At 48.0% G+C, this 17,380-nt stretch overlaps 1 protein-coding gene across 6 annotated transcripts in view; it reads right to left on the bottom strand.

The window, feature by feature from the left end:
* The window catches only part of Prox1 (prospero homeobox 1), a 50,855-nt gene that overhangs the window by 13,476 nt on the left and 19,999 nt on the right, over positions 1 to 17,380 (bottom strand). For all 6 annotated transcript variants that reach the window (XM_055609272.1, XM_055609270.1, XM_055609271.1 and 3 more), the window contains exon 4: positions 14,938 to 15,132. In XM_055609272.1, coding sequence (XP_055465247.1) covers positions 14,938 to 15,132 — 195 coding nt within the window. The remainder of the gene's footprint in view (positions 1 to 14,937; positions 15,133 to 17,380) is intronic.

Genomic DNA, 17,380 nt, shown 5'->3' with positions numbered 1-17,380 from the left:
TGCTCCCAGCCTGCACGCATCAGGCAATGTCATGTTAATGTGGGAGGGCTATGGGGGTTGAGGGACAGGCCCTGGTCCCAGGAAGAGACCTAGTGGATATCTACCCCAGAGCCTCGCAGCCGGCCAGAGGGTGATTAGGGAAGCTGGCTGGAGGAAAGCAGTCCCTTTGTGTGCTCCGCTGCAATGGTCTTTACTGGGCCCATGGCAGCTTACTCCCAGGCAAGACCTGTGGCCTGCCCCAGCAGCATCTCTGCGTCAATGCCACAGCCCTCAGAGTCCACCAAGGAGGCCGCTCTGGAAAGGAGCAGTCACAGGGAGACAGCCAAGGAAGAAGCAAGGACCTACCTTGCATGAGCAGTAAAACCCCGTGGACAAGAATCACAGGAACTGGACCTTGCTGTGTGGGGTGGGCTGGACACCCCTTCGGCACTTCTGCCCACAATAGCATGGACTACAAGTGAAGAAAGACCTGGGCATTTTCTCTGTTTCCATATCTGAATGGCAGTCTCTGCCTTCTACAAACCAGGTATTTAGAAAATTCAGAACTCCCCTATACAGTTTTGACACCTTTAAGCTGTTGCTACCACACACATCCAGAAACAGGATCCTAGAAGGCAGCATCTTCAGCAACCATGACTCCCAGGTAGTAGAAAAATGTCTTACCATCTTTCTTCCCTGTTAAGAATCTGTGCATACATTTAAACTATGCACACACATGGCTGTGGACAGAAAATAAAATAGACAAATTCATCTTTTCCATACTCTCGGAGAAGTTGGTACTAGCAACCTGATAGCAAGATGAAAACGTCTTTATAGATTTTTTCACATTAATTTTGTAGGGCTGAAATTCAGTCCTAGGGTATAGTAGAAATAGCCACTTTATTTGTCTTGAAGTGACATATTAGGAAACCATAATTGTTGGGATTTGCTGGGGGATGGGGGTAGGGTTGTAAATTTTCCTTCCTTCTCAAATTCTTCTCATGTCTCAAAACAATGAATCTGAATTAAAACAGATAAAAATAAGACGAACAGCAAGTAAAGGCATCAGAAACTAAAATCAAGGATCTCCTTCCAACTCCCAGAGATGTGTCACAGAGTTCTGAAATCTTAGAAGTCCCTGAAAACGCTCTGCTCGGACTGCCCATCTATGAGGCTGTTGTGGCAAAGGCTAGACCAAGGTAACTCCATCAAGCAGGTGTGCAGTTCTGTGGCTTCAGAAGCTGGAAGGATCTCAGCTAGTTCATATTTTCAAGGAGAGTGACCCCCAGCAGAGGCTGGTAACCTTGATAAACGCTGGCTCTCAGATACATAATCTTCCTTCCTACAACTGCTGAAGAACACAAAAGCCATTCTTAGCACAGGGGCTGCCAAAAAGAGACTACGAGTCGGACCTGGCGTGCAGGTCATAGTTAGATAACCTCCCTGTTCTTAGCCAGACTTGAGGTCTACCAGATTTTCCAGATGCCAAATGTTCTTTTGTTGCATACTAATTCTGTGGGCATACCAGTTGTTCTTGCTGGGAGCCAGGATTGTCCCTCTGGGGTTCACCCTCAGATGTGTGTACCCCTGGTACTGGGACAAGCTAGGAGTTCTTGAGGTTAGTTTCCATCATGACAATTAACAGCTGAGGTGGTTAAAGCAAAGAGAGCCAAGCTTGGTGTCATTCCTGGATAGATTATCCAAAATCAACATAGCCTACATGCTCCAATGTTGTGTGGTGGGAGGCTGGGGCAGAGCTAAGCCACGGTGACTCCTGTTCTGCTGGACAATGCTCCATGTGACTGTTTTCAGTAGCAGCGTTCCCTTCACAAGTGAGCTCTGCTTAGGCCAATATTAAACCTGGTGGGCATGCCCTGTGTTCCGGTGGATGGAACAATGTGAGCAGAGTTGAAGATGCTGGCAGGAGACGGGGTTCAGCAGGGCAATGAGGAAAGATTTGCTCATGGGAAATAAGAAAGCCCATTGCCAAGGTGTGAATCAGCAGAGGCTCAGAGACCACTTTTGATGGGGGTTGCTGACAATGGCTGAAGATTCCCCAGACAATCTCTGGGTTTTTTTGTGGGGAAGGACAGATTATTAACCTTCATCCTATCACTTGATTTTGACTACAAAATTGTTGTTGTACCAGAAGTTTTTTTGTTTGTTTGTTTGTTTGTTTGTTTTTTGTTGTGGTGGTTGTATATTTGGGGAATTCCATTGGTGTCTACTTCATAACTACCCTCCGGAAAAGGGAAGGTGAGCTTGTGGAATTGGCCTTCTACAGAGCCAGCCCAGCTCAAATCAAAGCTGTCTGAAAAAAAAAATGTATCTTCTCCGAATACATACACAGTTTTTTCCCTTACATTATCATTGAACAGTGCAGTTGATGAACTGCAGCCTTGAGACTGCAATGGGAACTCTACATCGCACAGAAGACTTCAAGTATACAAAGAAGGTATGCACAACTTGTACACAGACACTGTGTCGTTTCATGTCTGTGGAAGAGCTGATCCCTGCAGACAGCCAACCCTGTGTAGACAGAGGGGCCCCCTGGGCTTCAGAAGCTGCAGAGGAGAGTCTGATGACTGAAATCTCTCCACTATAAATGGCGTGGAGGAGCAGGGACACGTTTCTAGGGTAGACCAGGGAACACGTGAAGGCTGGGCAGACTACTACCAACACCTGAGGGGACCTGAGGTAATGCCGGGTGCCTCCTGCGAAGCGAGTCCAGATCCCCTCATGGATATTCAGGCCACTGAAGTGACAGGTCTTTGGAAATGTGGAGCATATAAACCCATGAGGCATTGTTGCCTACGCACAACTCCAGAAATAATCCCACCAGCAGTCTCAACAGTTCGTGGTCTCTCAAGAAAAAGCCCGAGATACTCTTGGAGAAATTACTCATCAGCCCCGCAGTATGGGCAGAACATCTCAAACCGTGCTAAGGCCTCCTTGAAGAAGTAGAGATGTAGAATAGTGTGTTTGGATGAATGATGACTGCTTGTGTCCAGGGGTTGAGGTCTACAGCTTTTCCTAGTATACACAGATTCAAACTACACGCTACACTGATACCTCATTGTATGGACAGCCAAGTCAACCAAGTGAGCAGCAAGGGTGCTGTCTGTGCCAATTCAGTCAATCAATTGTTTATCAATTTGAAAAATTAGTCTCTATCATCCCAATAAGGGAATTTGCTCATCTCCAAGGGTGCTGCTGAGATTTGGATTTGCGAAGGCGGCCTTGGGAGGAAAGGCAAATGAGCGCCCTGGAGACACTCGTGGAGATAATGAAGCTGTGCAGAGTCATGTGGGTAGAAGTGGTCCCACGTGGATGCCATCTGGACTCCCAGGGCCTCAGCACTCACAGCTCACAGCTCTGTGGCATGATGAGGGCTCTGGGAGCTTCGTGAGAGATCCAGGATGCCCTCTCCTCTGCATTGCAGTGTCAGAACAAAGCTGAGTCTGCTCCTGTCCCTTTCCCGGTGAGCAAAGTAGAGCCCAGGGGAGGCAAGTGTGGCAGAGCCTGACCCTCCAAGCCGGTCTTTTTCCTACACCCCCACCCCCACCCCACACAGCTTTCCTGCCCCTCTCCTGGAACAGAGCAGCCCACGGAGTCCACAGGCAGTACCAGGATGGCAGTACCCTTACGGCCATGTCTGGAGCAGGACAGGAAGAAACATTACGTCTTCTGGAAACTAGTTCCACATTGATTAGTTGTCCCAGCTCTGGTGGGAGTTCTTTGTTGGCTGTTCAAGGTCAGAAGGAAGTGACGCAATCGTCGGACTACTGATGATGTAGCGACGAGGAGTTTCCATGTGTGTCTGTGCGTGCCTGCATGCAAGTGTGTAGAAGCCAGGGGCCAATGTCTGGGTATCTTCTTCAGTTGCTCTACACCATGTTTTAGAAGGGGTTGACAGCTTTGAATTATTCCTTTCTTATCCCTCCCACTGGCATTTTGTTTTGTTTTGTTTTGTTTTGTTTTGAAACTGGATTTTCAGCTGAACCCGAAGCGTCTCTGCCTCTGCCTCCCCAGGTCTAGAGTAGGTCAGTAAGCTTCGGTCTTATCTGTGCCTTCCCAGTCGTTCACTGTGTCACTTTTGCTTCTCCCTACATCACCTGGCTTCACGAACCAATAAAGGAAGGGGCCTCCTGAGGATTCACTTTGTGCTAATATCCCTGTGAGGGCGTCCTGACATCTAACAACTCTGCGTAGGCACAATTGCATCTCCGTTTACATGAGCACAGAGAGGGCAAAACACTGGACAGCATCTCTAAGCCAACAGCACAGCGGCCTGGATCCCGGCCTGACAGGCTTCAGAGTGTACTTCTTGAAGTTCTGCTCTAATGCTGGGCCACCGTGGTGGCTAGCCTCCCAGAGCGCTTTCCTAAGGTTGCAAGGTGATACCTGCTTATAAAATAATGGCCGCTTAGAACTAAGCATGTTGCATATGACTGAATACAGAAAAGCCAGCATCTTCCCACCGCCTTGGTCATTGTTTTAGATCCACATCTCAGGCTAAGGCTTTCCCCATAAAGTCGAATGCCACAGTGTTTCATCTACAGACAATCTGAGGACATGGGCAGCAGGGCGCACCTGCACTCTTCCCACGATTGGTGTGTCCTGTGCACAAAACTCCACATGCCGGACCTTGCCAATCATTGTAGAGCCGAGTCCCACAGTCAGGGTGGGCATTTTAACCAATCAGCTCCTGAGGGGTTGGGGATGTCGCTCAGTAGCAGAGTGGATGACTACAAAGTAGAAGGCCTGGGTTTGGTCCCTAACGTGAGAAAAGAAGTAAAAAGAGGTACTGAGATATCATCCAACTTCTGAGGACGCGTTTGTAGAGCAGTCCACAGAGTGCCACTGGGTATGCCCAGGGACAGTCCTCAGCCGTAGCCTGGTCACTCACACCTGGAATTCTGCCCTGTGGTTTAGCCCCCGAAGCCATCCCTGGGAGGAACACCACCAGGCATAAACACATTTCGCAGGACAGCTAAAATGACGGGGGCAGCCACTGACTGCACGTGATTAGGCTTTTTAAAGGGATTACTGCTCGTTAATCTGCAGAGGTGAAGACTAAGAGGGAACAGTGCTCAAAGTCTGTGAAATCAGAAGAGAAATAGAGATGACGGCTGTGACCCTGTCCACATATCCCAAAGATCTATCTCTCTGCAGCTTCAAGGGAGTCATGCTCAGAGCTATCAAAACAGCAGACTATTTTCACAGCAGGTAATAAATTTAGAGAATTATTATTTTGAGAAGTGGTATAGCCTGAGAACGACGTTAAGTTTTTTAAAAGGTTTTAACAAGCCCTCGTGTGAGACCAAAATGATCCAATCCTGGGAGTCAATCAGTGACGAACCAGCCTCTCCTGGCAAGCTCCCTGGGCTGCCGTGGGGCTGGGTGGTCCAAGATCCCTCCAAGCCCCTCCCTCTGCACCTTGTCAGCTGGGTTGTTCATGAATATTCTGAACAGGACTCATGCATATTCTTGTGCCCAATTTTGGAATGTGTTGGGATGTCTCAGGAAACCAGCACAATACAACTCATTCTCTGGAGGAGCTTCTCCTTAATCCTTACCAAGGTCTTTGTCCTAAGACTCTGAATTAGAATTCAGGATAACGGTTCGACCATGAGCACCATAAAAATACAAACCAACTCTTTAAATTACACCTTAAACTAAAATTGTATGATATTGTTGCTTGCCTAGAGACACTGACAACACGCCTAACAACGATTGAGGGACTGAAAAATGGTTAAATCTCTATGGGGAGGCTGCTTGCCACACAAGAACACAGATCAATTAATTCAAATTTAAGGGGAAATTAAACATACCAATTATGTTTTTGTCATCACAGCCCAAGATATTAGGCTCTGAATGGACTTTGGTTAGGGAAGGAGGCGCCACACACCTTCACAGACTGCGCCTGCTAAGCGAGTGGGGGCTAACTCTTTCGAGGGAAGAGAGAGGTTCAGCTTCTTTCCAAAACAGCCAAGTGTTATCACTTCAAGCATCTAAAAACAGGTGATTGTTGGGGGGCAGGGAGCAGTGGGTTCTGATGAGAGATGGGGGTGAAGAGTCTAAGCCCCTGAAGAGAAAGGGAACCCGGAACAATACAGCCAGCTTCCAGAGAACTGGTAAAAACCGGCAAAAAGCGGGCTGGGCTGCAGGGGACAAGAGAAGGGATTTATGCAGAACTGAGAGAGGCTTCCAAGGTTTAGGACACTTCTAACAGACCCTAATCCTAACCTTGCCTGCCATCACAGGCTGGGGGAGGGGGCTTCCTATCTCTTCAAATTGCAAGTTTGAAAACCCTTAGTTCTGGCGGTGGGGAGCCATTCAAAGTCACTAGTCACATGGGGAGTGAAAAATCAGCAGAGATAGTGAGGACTGGGGGTGGATTCAGGGCCACAGAGCCACCTTGCTTCTTTCTGTGGACTTTGGACTGATCTGGGCAAGAAAAGTGGGCCATCTGGAGTTCAGAAGTCGAGGAAAACGGGGAAGAACCGGGAAGATGAACACACGTTCATCAGCCACACAAAAGAATGGCGCAGAAAGAAGCCTGGATTTGGGCACTCGCGTCTGGCAAGGAGGCCGGCAGCAGGGCTAATGAAGCATTTGCTGTGCGGGACGTGTGCCAGCGCAACAAAGATGCGCTGGGGCTCTGCAGATGTGCCAGGGCCCCCAGAGCAAAATAATGACATAATCACCATCAGTGTCACAGACCAGACTGTACACAAGGTGACAGGGGAGGCTCTCCATGGCTGCAGCGACGGTGGCCTGGAGGGCTGGGCACAGGGCTTCAGGCCCCAGCCTCGAGTTCCCAGGTGGGGTGGGTGTCGGTCTTTGCCTGGGTTCTCACCCAATCCCAGCTACTGCTGATGAGGCAAGGGAAATCTGAACCACTTCATGGAGGCCTGCAGTAAACGGTGGAGGCTGAATATAGACAGGCCGGCAGAGATGGGGTACCAGAGAGTTGAGGGAGGGAATCTCTAATGTCTGAAACTTCTGTCCTGTGTGACTCTGCTCACGACCTAAGGCCTAAGGAAAATTTAAAAAATGCAAGAAATATTTTGGAGAACCTGTGAGGAGGCAGAACACGAACCATCACCACCACCACCAACAAAGGTGTTAGCCTCAGTCTGAGGGTAAAGCAAGGACCAAGCATAGGGTGGAAAGCAGGCAGGCTCTGTTCATGTTTTAAACAAGCTCTCCCAGCAGGCCCTGTCACCTGCCCTGATGGCTCTTGCTCTCAGTAAGGTGGGTGTGTTAGTACAGCTGTCTGGCTTTTAAGTGACTTTTGTCAGTTTGAAAGTGAAAGTCTGTTGGAGAGGTTGAAAGAACAATGGCTCCGAGCCGGAAGAAGAGCTCCGAGCACAAAGGACTCTCTACACCAGTGTCCCTCTTCCTAGCTCCTCATGAAATATTCATAAGGAGAACTTTAATTCTTTATGACCCCTTTCTGGTTTGACTGTATTACTGAGTGTGTCAACGCCCACACTCAGGTCCTCCTCAAACACCGAAAGGTCTGTTATGAGTGTTTCCAAAGAACCACCGGGACGTCGACGGTGGCCATCCTGCAGGCCTGTCCATCCACACAGAATCACTGTCAGGGACATGGGGTTCTTTTCAATATGGCTCCCATCAGCCTTGAAGCTGCCCCGCGCTCTGCAGTGTCGTGAATCTAACTAAACCTTCCTAATTTGCTAGTTCAACTCTTCGGAAGAACGGTTATGTTTGTTTTTCTTGGCTTCACCCTAGTTAACAGAAAAAAAGCAGCCTAATGATCAGCCATGGAGCCCTTCTTTCTTCCCAAGAGCTGCCTCCACCTTCCATCTTTACTTTGTATTTCAGCCAAAAGTGGGAGGGGCGGGGGAACAGATTGTTTTATGTCATGTTACCAAACAGCCCTGGAGATTGGCTTAAGGCAATCTTGGAGGGTGAAACGGCATTTTAAAACTAGAATATTCTATTTTCAAGAGTTAAACTTGGATGCTTCACCCAAAAAGGCTGTTTGCGGAAACACTGTTGCCAATTCATATGGATAGACGGAAGAGAAAGGAGCAGGTGATAGCAGATACCCTGCCCTGTGACTGACAAGGAAGAAAGTTGTTAATGCCAAATACTGCCCTGTGGGGGACAATGAGAAAATTGGATTTTAAGTTGTCATCCAGGTGAAATAGGAGGGGCAAGTCCCAGCAAGCTCTGGGTTTGCTGTGTGACTGTTGAATCCAGGCCACTTGCTCAGGCTGCCTTTCAATGTGCCGTCAGAACTTCTCCAGACATTCGGGATGGATGGAACACAATAGCCACGTCTCACCAAAAGCTCCCACCACCACCAGCGGCTCTCAGGAGGGAACTCGCGCTCTCTGTCCTATTGATAACCCTTTGTGGGATGAAGAAAGAGGCGAGGCCAGGAGAACTGCAAGTCAGACAATAGCCAGCCCTCTGCACTGTCCTCACACTTCGCTCATCTTCCAAGGACAATTAATTATGAAGGCCTTAGGGGTAGGCCAGAGCGAGAGAAAGCCCACCACTGCCCCAGCACCCCAGCAGCCACCTCTATGCTTGCTAAATGCTTTGCCTGTTGGGGTACTGCCGCCAGGGAGCCAACAGATCATGGGAGGGGTGAGCAGGAGAAAAGCAAAGATTTTTTTGTGTGTGCGTCCGCCCTTGTATAATTCTATTCTCACTGTGAACTCACCCATACACAAAACACAAGGACAATTTTTTTTTTAAAGAGAGAAAAAGCCACAGGGTAGGTTACAGTCAGAAATGGGCTCTCCACGGTATGTTTTAAAGGATGGTCTTTTCACCAAATCATTTCACAGAGGCAAAACAGACAAACACAAAGAGTTGAGAGTTTTTCTCCTACATTAAATGGAGTAACTGATAAGGTCAGACACATGATACCTAAAGACACGGATCCACGAACTCTTGAAGTCAAAGGGCCTCTGTGCGCCGAGGCACAATCTTTCAAAGGAAATAGATCACAGAACTCCACTGAACCCCCTTTAAACTTTATGAAGCAGGAGGGGAAAAAGCTCTAAGTAGGGAAGCTAGACAGAAGAGCCTTGAACTATTTTCTGAAGGAAAGATGAGACCCTCCCTAGGCTGCCACAAAACATCTTTTTTTTTTCTAAGGGCTCCTCTGAACTTTGATATGTGCCAAGACACTGCTATTGAAAGCTGTATAATTACGTGCTATAGCCACTGTAGAAAATGCTTTGTTCACCCCAACAAAGGACAATGAGCAAAGTGGAGCGACATTACGCGCTACCTTTTTCTTTAAGAATGTTGAGAAAGGTCATGGGATGCTATCACTGATAAAGCTGTTGAGTAAGGGGGTTTTAAAGTTGCTCTCACTGCGCTTGAATGCAGTGCAATGACAAAAAGAGACATGGGGAGCTAAAAAAAATGCAATATTGCTAAACAGACCATAAATCAACGGGCTCCTTGCTTCATTATACTGATGAACACTTTGAATCTTAGAACCAGCCCAGAAGCGGCGCCTTGCACTGGGTGAGGGTGTGCCCTTCAGCCCCACTCCCAGCCCCCTGCCCACCCTCCCCTCTCCTCCCCTCTCCCCCCTCAATTTCAAGGGACCATTCTGTGGGACTCCCTTCCCCGTCAGCCCTGTGTATACGTGTATTTAGGGATCATTTATTCAGTCTGTTAAAAGATCAGTTTGGCTTGTCACCAGTGCGACTGGCACGGGAAGAAATGGGAAGTGGTTCTCCTCCTCTTTGCCACCCACTAAGAGTGTGTTGTGTAGAGCTTGTTTAAATGGCTTGGTGGCTTTGAGGCCAAAAGACAGCAACAGCGATAAAGGGTTCTCAGTCAAGCGCCAGTTAGCCAAGCCATCGCTCATATTTAAGTATCTCTTCGGAGCAGAGGGAAGTACTTCCAAAATCCACCTGTCTTCCTGCTTCTTTATGGAAAGGCTTCCAAGCGTCCCCAGTCTGCAAGGGCTGGTTAGAAGCAGACACAGGTTGGGCAATGATAACTTCAGGCTGTGCCGAGGGGTGTGTGTGTTGGCCGAGGGGGGTGTCTCAATGTCCAAGACGAAAGTGAGAAAGTACATGAAGAAGTCCACAGAAGTACTCTTTCTGCCTGTCCTGTGTCATTAGAGAAATGTCAAACCCACAGGCCCTGTGATGGCTATACCCTGTGACATGTTATGCCTGCTGCTACCGTAGGAAGTGGCATTTACCAGCCCACTAATGAATGAATCAAGTTCCTGGTTCTATTTATCTCTAAGCCTTCCAGCCCCCAACCTGAGCCCTTAACAAGGGGCAAAGGAGATTAGTCAGTCTTAGTGGGAACTTGGACTCTGCCTACAGGTTCACTGACTAACCTGTGGGGGGGCCAGTGATGGGGTCTGGCTTTCCACAACGGAACCACTTCATGGTACCCACAGGGAAAGTGGGTCCCCTGCGCCAGATGGCTGTCACCACATTTTCTTCTCACCTTACACTCATGTCACCCCAATCTCCAGCCTATACTTCATGCTGTCCTCTGAGATGCATTCAAGTGGTGGCCAACCAAGGCAGCACAGCGACACCACAGCTCTCTGGGCCCCAGAAATGGTGGGAATGACCCAAGCTGCACAGAGTCGCTGCCGAGCCCGGGTTCCTCACAAACTGGAAAGCCAGCTTCAGAAACTGACAGGAAGCATTCCCACTGCTGAGGGGGAAACAGAAAAGCAATAAGATCTGACTTCATTGGCCCCCAAAGTCGGAAGTGCGGGCATGATCTAAAAACCGGAGAACACTGCCAAGCCTCCTTTCCCTGCCTATACAAAATATATTTTTTTCTCTTTTGGAAGCTCTTCAAAGTGAAGTGAGAACGAAGCTGGGAAACAGAGGCAGTCACACCTGGAACGGTGGGTTTCTTGTTGCCAATTTCATTAAACGAGAGAGGCAGGAGTGAAATATGCTGCTGTAATTGCACAGCGCCTTCTGACACTTCTGTACACTTATGTCCAGAAATGCCCCCTGCCCTCCCTGCAGCACAAACTAAAAGAGGCATTCTTTCCCCCCTTTGGTGTCTTCTTCCATATCCCCTGGGTCATCTCAAACTCTCAACACCCCAAGCCTGGATGATGTGCCGAGAGTCCTGGCAATTGTGAAAGCTGATACAAAAGGCAGAGTAAGCTCTCCTGTCACTTAGAAGGTCCTGACTCAGAAAGGCCCGGAAGTGCCTGCCCAGAAGAGGGAACCCTGCAAGCCACTCCCTCCTACCCACTGATAACCATCCTCATCTGTCTCACTTCTCTCTGGGGCAGGGACCAGAAACCTCTCTGGCCCGCAAAGCCATCAGTGTCAGGCACTTCTGGGCCGGGGCTGCTAAGCAATGACAGAGGTACCACAACCGGTAGGACACAGGCTGGAGGGTACGACACAAGCTGAGAGAAAGAACGGAAGACAATGTCTTAGTACAGAAGTGCAAAGTCAGAGCGCCCCGCTTCCTTCTTGTCTGCCCTGTGGGTCCCGCCCACTTGGAGTAATTTAGAGAGCAGGCGAGCTTTGCTCTCACTGTTCTGTTTGTGTCCTTGTCACTGCTATCGCCTCCAGTAAGGAAGTTACTACCAGGCATGCCCCAAGGAACATCAGTAACCAGACAACAGGTGTTGGCTACCTTATTACTGCTATACACAACCTGTGAGCAGCCTGCCTGTGCCCCCCCCACATGTGCACATGGAGGTCAGAGATTGGTATCTGATGTCTTGCTTTATCGCTCTCCACTTTATTCTTAAGACAAGGCCTCTCACTGAGCCTGGAGCACATGGCCACTGGGCTCCAAAAATTTGCCTGTCTCCCTTCCTCCCAGCTTTTACACGGGTGCTGCGGATTGACACTCAGGTCCTTATGCCTGTCTGGAAAACATTTCACCAACTGAAGCGTCTCCATGTCCCCAGCTTTAGGAGGAAATTTAACCCATTAGATGTTGGATGGTGTCAGCGGCTAACCGAGGGACAGTCCCCTCCTTTGTACTGACTGGATCTTTGAGCAAGACAAACATCTCTCTGCTAAGCTTCACCTCTGTTTAAAAATTCGGAAAGAGACAAGACTCTTCACTTTTCCATTCTCCCCACCAGCCAAGGCAGAAACCACTAGGCTATTTTAGTTGATTAGAGAAACTCCAATGCAAGAGTGAAGCTGTGAGCACTATCAGCCCAGGCATTCGGCAAAAGGTGCCGGGGCTACTTTTGGCTTGCAGCCACAGCCCACACTGGCAAAGCTACAGAGATAAGAATGCTGGCTTTTTAAGCATCTCACTTAAGCAGTGACCTCTACGCTCAAAGGCACAGAAAGGAGGAATCCCTTATCTGAAGGTTTGTAAGTTAATGTGCCAAACTGAGAGGCCTCGTTAAAAACTATTTAGCATTGTGTGAATATGTGTGTGCCAATGCATTCATGTGTGTGTTCCTGTGTTGTGTTTGTGTGAGAGTGTTGTGCATGTGTGTGAGTGCCTGTGTGTGTGAGTGCGCATACGTATGAGTGTGTATGAGTGTGTGTTTACACACACACACACACACACACACACACACACACACACACACACACGGGTGAGTTTGTGTGTAGAATAGTCAGGGCGGAGACTATGCTGCTGAGCCTTGCTCTACACATTTCTGGTAAGAGCCCATGTTTTGTTTGTTTGTTGTTTAGCTGGTTGGTTAGTTGGGTTTGGTTTTTGGTTTGAAGGAGAAATTGGCCTCAGAATAGTCAAACAACTTGGCCAAAGTCACAGGAGACATGACAGGATTCCTGCCTAGGCCCCATTCTCCTTGTAGCGAGCATTCTTAAAATAGCCTGTGCAGATAAAGGAGAGGTGGCCTGGCTGGAAGTGGATGTGATTCACAGAGAAAGAGCTATCAGATGGTAATCACACGGAGGAGGCTTTGGATGATGCTAAATGCAGCAGCTTGCTGGGTGCCTCTCCATGCCAGTGTCCCCTGCTTGTGTCATTTTGCTCCTTGTGCTGGGAATAGGGGATTAAATTCCAGCAGGTAGGTTTAAGTGCCCCGGAAATCCCAATGTGCATCTGAAGGCCCTGTCCCCTCTGGCATATGATAAGAAATTGACTCATGAACAGTGGGTAGCTTTTTTTTTTTTTCTTTTTCTTTTTTTATTAAGGCTGAGGCATCTGCCCAGTAAGAATGTGTTGCTCCTGGTGTAGAGGCTTGGAAAAGAAGGAACAAGAAGCCAAGTTCTTGCACAAGATTTCTTAAAAAGTCTAGCCAGTGTCATGACTCCAGCTTTGGAAGGTAAAGCTTGCTTGTATTCTGCCCACACAATCAACCAGTACCGTGACAACAGAGACTCTGAAAAGATAGGCTTTAAGAGGGGGGAGGTCGGATGTCTCAGTAGTAATAGAACTTGCTGCCAAGCTTGATGATCTGAGTTCAATCTCTGGGAGTCACATGATGAAAGAAGAAAAATGGCTCCCACAAGTTGCCCTCTGACCTTCCTGCACTCTCCATCTCTCTCTCTCTCTGTGTCTCTCTCTCATATGATAAAGGAATACAAAAGTAGTGGCTCTGAACTCCCCTATTTTTAATGCATTCAGTAGAAGAGGAATTTTGTTTCCAACATGTGCAAGAAACACACTGGTCTTGGACAATAAAGATACAATCGATAGCTTGCAGGATAACCATTCAAACTTTCAAGGAAAAACTTTGACTTCCCTCTTGTGAAGCTTGCGCACTGCCCAAAGCAGTGGGGAGTGGAGATGGAAAGGAGTGAACAAGCAGTCAGAATATGAGTGGGTCAGGTCTTTTTACAGACAGAGCCAGACCATAGGGGTTCCTCCTTTCCTTGACATGAAGATGCTTTGGGGCATCCCTGGGTACGTATCAACAGGAAGAAAGCAAGAATAGTAGCTAGCATGAGGTCCCTTGAATTCCTGCCCTCATGGAGAAGCAACGTCTAGCCAAGAAGAGTCAAGGAATGGATCAACTTAGTCAAGTGCCATCTGGCCTACCCTTCCCTGGGGTTCCGACCGCAGAACTCTCACCACACCCCAAACTCCAGCTATTGTTGCCCAGGCCCGCAGGGCTCAGCAAATGCCTTTGTAAGCACTGGGAGCCTTGTTCTGTGTCTCGCGCCATGATCACATGTCGATGAAAACTGTTTGCCTATAAAGAAATGCCTGACTCGTTGTTGCATGGATATGGCTTCCTGGGAATGGTCTGTATTGCTTTGCACACGTCAGGATCGTAAACCAAAGCAAGGTGGCAAGATGGCTCATGGACTCAAAGCTCTTGCCACCATGCCTGAAGACCCTGCTTCGATCCCTGGGCTTCATGTGATTGGAAGGGGAGAACCGACTCCCACAAATTGTTCTCTGAACTTGATGTCCACTTTACGGCTCAAGCACACCCCCCACGCAAGGTCGCACATTTGTGTGTACACACTGGACAAATAAATAAAAACACAACTAAAATTTGTTGAGCAAAAAAAATAAAAAATAAAAAAGATGTGAATGGATCTCTTTTGAAATATGCTTAGTAAATTCTTATGCCACTTCCTTCCATAAAGGAAATGACTTTGAAGTGAAGGTGGAAATCACAGACCACTCACTCACCATCTCTAGACTTCTTAAGAAGCACCTCTGCAGTTACCACGGCATGCAGTGTATACATTAGCTCAGCTGCACCTCCAGAACATGAGTGAAATCACCCTATATTTGCCCTTCACTTCAGACCTTTCAGCTCTCTTTCCTGTGGCCACCTGAGTCCTCCATATAAGCTGAGATGGAGGACAGGAATGGAAATGGCCCTGGGCGAGCCACGATGGTTGTGAGGGGAAGTTCCTGGTTACTGCTTTGCCTGACACTGTTGAGATGTGCTTAAGTAAGAAACCATTACAAAAGCAGATTCAGAGTCTTTCCCAAAGAGCACAGAAACAAATAAATGCAAAAGGAGGTGGCCAACGCGTGGAGACCGTCTCCTACCTCAAAATCATTCGCTTTGTTGTAGTGCATGTTGAGGGCCCGGTAGAGCTCACAGTCTCTGGTGATGGACAGCTCTTCCGTGCTGGTGACCCCATCGTTGATGGCTTGCCGTGCGTACTTCTCCATCTGAATGTAGTAGAACTCTCGGAAGTTGCTGAACCACTTGATGAGCTGGGACGTGATGCACCTGTTGAACTGTTGGGTTGAAACGTTGAGAAGGGTGAGCGCGCCGTCCCTGTCGCTAGCTGACTTTTCCTAAGCACTGATACAACTCCACTCTCTGCTCTACCTGGAAAGGGAGGTACTATGGACCACCAACATGGCGGCAAGGGGAAAGAAGAGTCCCACAGACAACTAGGGAGCAATCCAGTGACAGAAACCACATCCTCTGCACTTTGGGGGGAGAACCCATGTTCTAAATTATCTTAAAAAAATCCTCTCTTCTGTCGTCAGTAGAGCACAGGCATCCATATTCTCCCCAGGAGCGCACCGTGTATAAATTTAAAATGAGGGTTCTGCCACTGCGTGGTAATCCACTCCAACGAGGGAACCTGCTTCTCAGTAAAGTGGCAGGACTGGGTTTACACAGATTTCAGTGCTGGGTGATCCCATGCCCATCGCTCGGAGGAGGAGGTTGCCCACAGTCTTTACTTCCATTGTGGTCTGGGGAGAGCCTGGTACCCGTTCCTGTGCTTCCTGCGACCAGCCCTGGAAGGCCCAGGCCTTCCCTTGATGGCTGTGCCGTTTGTGAGGCATGGTTAAGACGCAGGTCACAGATGGCAGAGATAGGAGCTTTATTACTTTTTTTTTTCCATGCCAAGTTAAGATAGCGTGATTGGGCTTTAAAAGTCTGTTTACCCAGGTTTCCCAGTGACCTTTGAAATGGAGATGTCTTTCTGAATGCTGGCAAATGGTCCCATCCTTACTGACTGCTTTCCTCACGGCAAGGACAGGTGTGTCCTAACTTGCTAAGTCAAAACCAATAAATCCATCTCTTGCTCTCGGGCAGGCTGACAGACACCCTTGCCTTTTGTCATCAGGGCCATTCCTTTCCCTGGGCCCCCCAGCAAAGGGTATGAATCCTTCAAAAGTCCACAAGGAGCATTTATCAAACCCTGGCCCTGAGACTATCCAGGCTGCAACAAGATGACAGCTAAAGTGTGTATGGGGCTGTAATTACTGCGGAAAGTTGTTTCTCTGCTAGCAAAGATAATAAGTGAATGAAAATTTATGGTAGAGAATGGAAGTCACAAGGAAACAGGCACAGGAGGCTGGTGTTCCTCCCAAAAGGCCATCTTGCATCCTAATTGCTGTAGAGTTGCAAGGGCCCTTACAGATAATTGACCAGAAAATGATTAAGTCATCAGCAAACTGCTTCTGCTTGCAAGAGTTCAAACATGTACTTAACCTGCCCAAGAATTATATTTTCACTCTGTGCGTCTGCTCTGTCTCCATTCAGCCTCGCGGGGAACCCGATTAGAAAGACAACTGAAGGACCCCCGTTATCTGATCTTCTGGTGGCCGATTTCAATAGAACTTAAACCCATTACGATTTGCTGAAGTCGGACTTCTTTCCATTTATCTCAGCAGTAAAATACACTGTCCAAATTTCCAGACACTGAGATAAGGCCTACAGGCCCCCGTGACGGCTAACTGTTCCTTTTTAATTCTTTTAGAACAAGAAACAAAACATTACAAAATGATAGCAGGCTGTGCACTGGGGAATGAAAATTGCTTTGACATGGAGATTAGGCCTCTGTATTGTTACGAGACATTGTCTCATATGGACAAGAGTACTGTAGGGGGAAAAATAGAAGGGTATTTTTTTTTCTAGAATGGTCATGAATGACCTAATGGAGGGGACAAAAAAGTAAGTGCACTTGCTATTATGTACGAATGGGACATAAAGGGAGATTTAAAGCGTATTGTTGGAGGGTGGAAATACCAGAGAGAGAAAACGGGCCCAAACAACAGACTCTAAACAGGAGCTGGGCGAAATGAGCAGTGCCCACAGCTCTGAGAGCAGGGCTTTCCCCTCCACTGAAGGAAAATGTGTTCTGTTTTTCATTCCTGGTCAAGAGCAAAATGCAAGCAGGCCGTTCTCCAAATCTTCACGGAGAAGGAGGAAAAGTATTCAACTTTAAAAGAGTCAATTCTGAGCATTCTGTGTAGCGCTTATGAGCAAAGGATCAATTGTTCTATAAAGGCAAGCTCTGTAGTGTGTTAATGTGTTACTGCAAAAACTAATCGCTTCAATAAAGAGGCTGTGTTTCCAGAGTGTACGAGTCTCTGTGACTTTGATTAATGCTTCCCACGGGACATCTCAGCCTCAGTGTGGGCTGGAGAAACTTCCTAAATATTCAATGAGCATGGTCAAAAGATGTATAAAACAAATCAACCTGACACCTTAATCCGGCCAGGCAGCAGTTGACTCAGGGTGGAG

This window comes from Psammomys obesus, unplaced genomic scaffold, assembly GCF_907164565.1.
Source record: "Psammomys obesus unplaced genomic scaffold, mPsaObe1.curated_primary_1811, whole genome shotgun sequence".
NCBI classification, from domain to species: domain Eukaryota; kingdom Metazoa; phylum Chordata; class Mammalia; order Rodentia; family Muridae; genus Psammomys; species Psammomys obesus.
Note: the sequence above shows the minus strand (reverse complement) of the source record. Positions and strands in the feature narration are given on the sequence as shown.